This window comes from Apodemus sylvaticus, chromosome 10 (genome assembly GCF_947179515.1).
Source record: "Apodemus sylvaticus chromosome 10, mApoSyl1.1, whole genome shotgun sequence".
NCBI classification, from domain to species: domain Eukaryota; kingdom Metazoa; phylum Chordata; class Mammalia; order Rodentia; family Muridae; genus Apodemus; species Apodemus sylvaticus.
In genome coordinates, this window is record NC_067481.1 from 73,755,707 (window position 1) to 73,761,413 (window position 5,707).

Sequence of the window (5,707 nt, forward strand, 5' to 3'; positions counted from 1 at the left end):
TCTATCAAGAATATCTACACAATGGAGTACTATTCAGCCATTAGAAACAATGAATTCATGAAATTCTTAGGCAAATGGATGGAGCTAGAGAATATCATACTAAGTGAGGTAACCCAGACTCAAAAGGTGAATCATGGTATGCACTCACTAATAAGTGGATATTAACCTAGAAAACTGGAATACCCAAAACATAATCCACACATCAAATGAGGTACAAGAAGAAAGGAGGAGTGGCCCCTGGTTCTGGAAAGACTCAGTGAAACAGTATTCAGCAAAACCAGAACGGGGAAGTGGGAAGGGGTGGGTGGGAGGATGGGGGAAGAGAAGGGGGTTTGCGGGACTTTCGGGGAGTGGGGGGGCTAGAAAAGGGGAAATCATTTGAAATGTAAATAAATTATATCGAATAATAATAATAAAAAAAAAGTAAAAAAAAAAAAGAATTAATCAATTACCAAACCCATGTGCCTTGACTTCTATAACAATCATATGAAATGATGCAGAAAAAGCACTTGCCAAAATTCTAAAAAATATTGGTTATTATAAAAATTCCCAATAAATCCCAAATCAAAGAACTACTCACCTTGATAAAAACAAATCTCTACAAAAGATGTAATTCCAACCAGTAAGGTAGCCAGTATTAATCTTTATCTGTCATGTATCTCAACTGCTCCAAATGGCTTTGCTTTTCTATTTCATCCCCTGTTCATTTAGCCACTAGACTGTGCTCATCAATGTATATAAAAAACTTAAGGTATTTGATTTGGTGACAATAAATCCATTCACTGTTTTTAAAAGTAATTTATTTCCTACTGATAGTGAATCTTCTGAGCTTTCAATCCCATGCATCTATAATCATTTAGCTCTTCCCTTTATTTTTTTAGCTTGTAGAAATTAGAAAATGACTTGTAGAGCCAACTTAACCACTCATCAGGTAAAGACATTTGTCACAAAGTATGTGTTTGATCCTCAGGACATTTGAGGTCAACGGAGAGAACTGGTGTCTGAAAGCTGTTCTCTGACCTTCACATGAACACCATGGCATGCACACATGCGTGCATGAACGCGTGCACGCAAACACACAGAGAGATGCACTTCTTAAAACATGTCTTGTAGATATCAAGATGAAGACTTTGCACACATTTTGTTAAATTTTATAGTTTCTTTTATGTGTGTGTGACAGAGTCTCACCAAAGAGCCTCTGATGGCTTTGAAATCACATCCTTCTGTCTCAGGCTTCCAAGAGCTGAGATTAAAGATCTTACTATATATGAAGGGGCACAGTAAAGAAACTGTAAATGTTACTACTCCATGGTATAGTTTTAGGGAAGGTTTTTATTTACTGATACAAGAAAGAACAGCCAGAGGCATCTGGAAGATTCCAGAGCAGAGAGAAAAAAATAGACTGAATACGGCCAGCAGACTGGACATGGCCAAAGTTATCTGTGAGAGAAGAGAAATAATTAGAGCAAGAATAGAGGGAGCAGAGTGAGGAGAGCCAGAGTGGAGAGCAGCAAAGAGGTGAGGAGAGCTAGGCTATGAGGAAGAGTAGATGCTGCAGGATGCCCGTGAACTTAGGGAGTTCAGCACAGGGGAGGACATAGGAGGAGGAGTTAGGATGCTAGTGTGACTTTTAAACTAGGTACCAGGTACCAGTGATGCTGAGGGAGGGGGGAGGGAGGGGAGAAAGCATTTTGATGTGCTGATAGGCGCCACAGGTAGCCACATGTCCCTTTAACTAGAAATCAGGAGATAAGAATGGATCAATTCGCATTCTTCTGCATGCTGACCTCCAATTGAACCAGCACCATTTGTTGAAAAGACTATCTTTTTTTCCACTGGATGCTTTCAGCTCCTTTGTTGAAGATCGAGTGACCATAGGTGTGTGGGTTCATTTCTGGGTCTTCAATCCTATTCCATTGATCTGCTTGCCTTTATCAGACATACTGGAATTAGAGGTTTTAGGATTATGCATTTCTTCTGAATTTTGGTTCATTTATATCTATAAGTATATAGAACAGGGGAACAGGGGGAGGGAAGAGGCCTTATCCTACTTGGGCAGAGGGGGGATCCAGGAAAGGGGAAATCATTTGAAATGTAAATAAAGAACATATCAAATAAAAAATGAAATAAAAAAAAAAGATGTATGTCGAAAAATCAAAAAAAAAAAAAGAAAAAGAAAAGAAATCAGGGAAATGAGTCCTTTTCAACAAATGCAAACCAATTTTACAAATTCTTGAGGAGTGCTGTCTTTTATCTAACTCTCCGAAATCCTATGGGGCTGCTTGAGCTCATTTCCAGATATATGGACTGCCCTTTGGAGTTTGGGAAATAGGGGTCTCCTTTGGACCTGACACTCACTACCATGATTGGCTTTATATTTGATAGTATTGTTATATGTACTTTAAAAAATATTGTCTTCCAGTTTCCATAACTGGCACATAGAAAAATGGTTTAGTTTTGGGTAGTGACCTCATACACTGTGATCTAAGATGAGAGCTGGCTACCGTAGGTGTTTTCTTTGTGGGTTTTGATACATGCCTTTGGCATTTTCAATATCCAGCAAATGCTATTCATGATCTTATTTTCCATTTCAATCTCTGAATCTTTTTGTCCTGCACCATTGAATCAGGTAGGACTGCCAGAGCAATGCTGAGTTAGGATGTCCAGGACAGACCACTTACCTTGTCCTCAGGGTTAGAAGAGAAAAGATTTTGTCTTTCATCTTAAATATAGTGTTCTCTGCAAGGTTGTTTGTTTGTAAAAAGCCCTTTGGGGGTGGAAGACATCCTTTTTACTTCCTTAAATGCCTGGCTGCAAATATTGGCATAAGACGGAAAGCTGATGGTCAGTCTTATGTTCTTGAAGCCCTAGTTTCTCCAGTGAGGCTAACATTTCTGCCATTCTCTCAGGGGTCCTGCCAATCACTCAAAACATCTGCCTGCTAATTTTGGAAGGCAGCAACCTTTAGCCATCCTTAGCACCAACTGTTGGAGCAAGTGGAATGCTCTCTATGTTTAGGACCAGGGAGAATGCTTCAGTCAAGAATGCTTCAGGCAAGAATGCTTCAGGCACGCCAAGCCCTTTCCTACGAAGAGCTACAGCCTTTTACTTCATCAGAAAGTCCCAGGTTACTACATGGTGGGAGCAGGCTCTGGAGCTCTGAGGTAGTTCATTGTGATTGGCCCTCTGCTCTGTGGTTACCATTTGGGGTGACCAATGCCTACAAGTTCCCATCTACGATTGGGCACCGGTGTCTGACTCCATCCTTCCTGCTGTGGTCTGTGGGGTGTTTGGACTGTTCTCTGGTTTGATTCATGCATTTGTAATGTGTATTTATATAAAATAGAGGCACGTGTTCATTTCTACATAACTCTAGTGTAACCCTTATACTGCAAGATGAAACTGGCATTTTTATCTTCATTTACTGCTTCTCCATGAAAGACAAACAGAAAACCACATCTCAGTAAGGTTGACATCAGCTGTTTATTAGAAAGATGCATCCCCCTGTACAATGCTGTGTCTACTCATGTTTACAGTTAACTTTATTTTTATGTGTTCTGCACAGTGTGTTCTTATTACAAGTGCAATCTCCTTGCCCATTCTGTTTTATACCTGGACATTGTCCAAGCATATGAAGGCTATGAATTGCTATTTGTTAATTGAAGAAAATCATAACTTGCTGGATTATTCCTGTATTTGATTTAGTTTTACACTGTTTCATTAATTGTCTTATTATGCCACCACATCCTCTGCCTATAAGGACAGTGTTGCTTACTGTTTGCAGCTCCTGGTATTTATCCCTGTAAGATGCCCATGCTGAGGAGGAAAAGCAATAGGTTGGAAGGGGGAGCAGAGGGTCTGTGAGGCATGCATTCTGATATGTAAAATATGGAAGAGAGTCTTAAGCCTAAGGCAGAGTTAGACATATCATTTTCCCACCAGTGGATGAACTAGATGCCCTTCATCAGAAGCCATCAAGAACATATCAGAGGAGGGTCTGCTCTAGAGTCCTGTAAAATCCCCAGGGCATTGTGGGAATGAGCATCTGACAGGTTGGGCAGGACCGTCCCAAACCACAGTACAACTAGTTATCTCAGTGTTTCTTGTCTGTGAAATGAGGTTCTCAGAATAAGCTCCTTTCAGAGATGGCAAATCCCTGCTTCTATGAAAATGAGAATCTGCCACCTTGAAATAAAATACAACCACCAGCGTTTGTTATTAGTCACAGGAAAAGTTGTGCATGAAGTCTATACCAATCTGTGCACGGGTTTCTCCAGAAAGATGAACAAGTGCATCATATCCAGGAATCCTTCAAAACTAGGATCTGAAAATTATCTTCCTCAGGGCTCCTTTCATGTCTTGATTCCTCAGGCTGTAGATGAAGGGATTGACCAGTGGTGTCACCACTGTAAAGATGACGGTGGCCACTGTGTCCTGCAGAGAATATGAGGATGAAGGACGCATGTAGACACCCAGGATTGCCCCATAGAAGAGGGAGACCACAGTGAGGTGAGACCCACATGTGGACAGGGCTTTCCTTATCCCTCGGGCAGAGGGTATCTTCAGGACCTTAGAGAAGATGTAAACATAAGAAACTACAATGCATGAAAATGGAGTCAGGAATATCACTCCACCCACAGTGAAGACCATCAGGTCATTGATGAAGGTGTCAGAACATGAGAGCTTCAGGATAGGGTAGGGGTCACAGAAGAAGTGATGCACTGCATTGTGGGAACAGAAGGTGAGTCGAACCATGAGGAGAGTATGCAAGAGAGCATGCAGGTTTGTGATGGCCCATGATATGGCCACCAGGAGGACACACAGTCTGGGCCTCATCATCATGGTGTAGTGGAGAGGGTGACAGATGGCCACATAGCGGTCATAGGCCATCACGCTCAGGAGGAAGCCATCCATGTTGATGAATGTGATGAAGAAATAGATCTGGATCATACACTCTGTGTAAGAGATGGACTTGCTTCCCAACATGTGGTTCACCAGAGCCTTGGGAATGGTGACTGTGGAAAAGCAGATGTCAACACTGGAGAGGTTGGCCAAGAAGTAGTACATGGGTGTGTGGAGATGAGGGTCACAGCTGATGGCCAGGATGATGAGAAGGTTCCCAGAGATGGTGACCAAGTACATGCCCAAGAACATTCCAAAAACAACCTCTTCCTGCTCTGACTTTCCAGAGAGTCCCAGAAGGAGGAATTTTGCCACCATGGTCTCATTGTGTGCATCCATGTCTGTGGGGAAGAAAGCATCACTAGTCAGTAAGGTCATGTGCCAACAGCCCTTTCTGTCCTGCAGTGCTTTACTGATTGGTGGTGACGGAATGCAAGCACACTTCCCATATTGTAGAATATTACCATAAAATCCCTGCTAAGCGGCAGGGTACAGTCCTAGATTCCACAGCTTTTGAATTCCATTCCTCTTTGCTAAGCCCCACATGCAGGACCTTTCCTACATAATATTTACATTTGTCTAATAATCAAGGCGATTTGTTTACAAATGGTGAAATTCAGGATGGAGCCGATAGGTCATTAAACTATATTTGAGCCAATGGTATAAAAAGTTCAAGACCAACTTAGTGTTTTGTTCTTTAGCCTGTATTTTGATAGCTTTCATCTATGGAAAATTTAAGTGCCATGTCAGGTCCCTAGACTATAGTCCTGAAGATTTTCTTTCTGCCTTTTCTACTTTTAGGAAA

The 5,707-nt window shown here is 41.6% G+C and overlaps 1 protein-coding gene across 1 annotated transcript; it reads right to left on the reverse strand.

Moving 5' to 3' along the window:
* Positions 1–4,317: 4,317 nt before the first annotated feature.
* Positions 4,318–5,241, reverse strand: LOC127695134 (olfactory receptor 1361-like). Its single transcript, XM_052197047.1, has one exon. The coding sequence runs from the start codon at positions 5,239–5,241 to the stop codon at positions 4,318–4,320; it is 924 nt and encodes a 307-aa protein (XP_052053007.1).
* Positions 5,242–5,707: the final 466 nt, after the last annotated feature.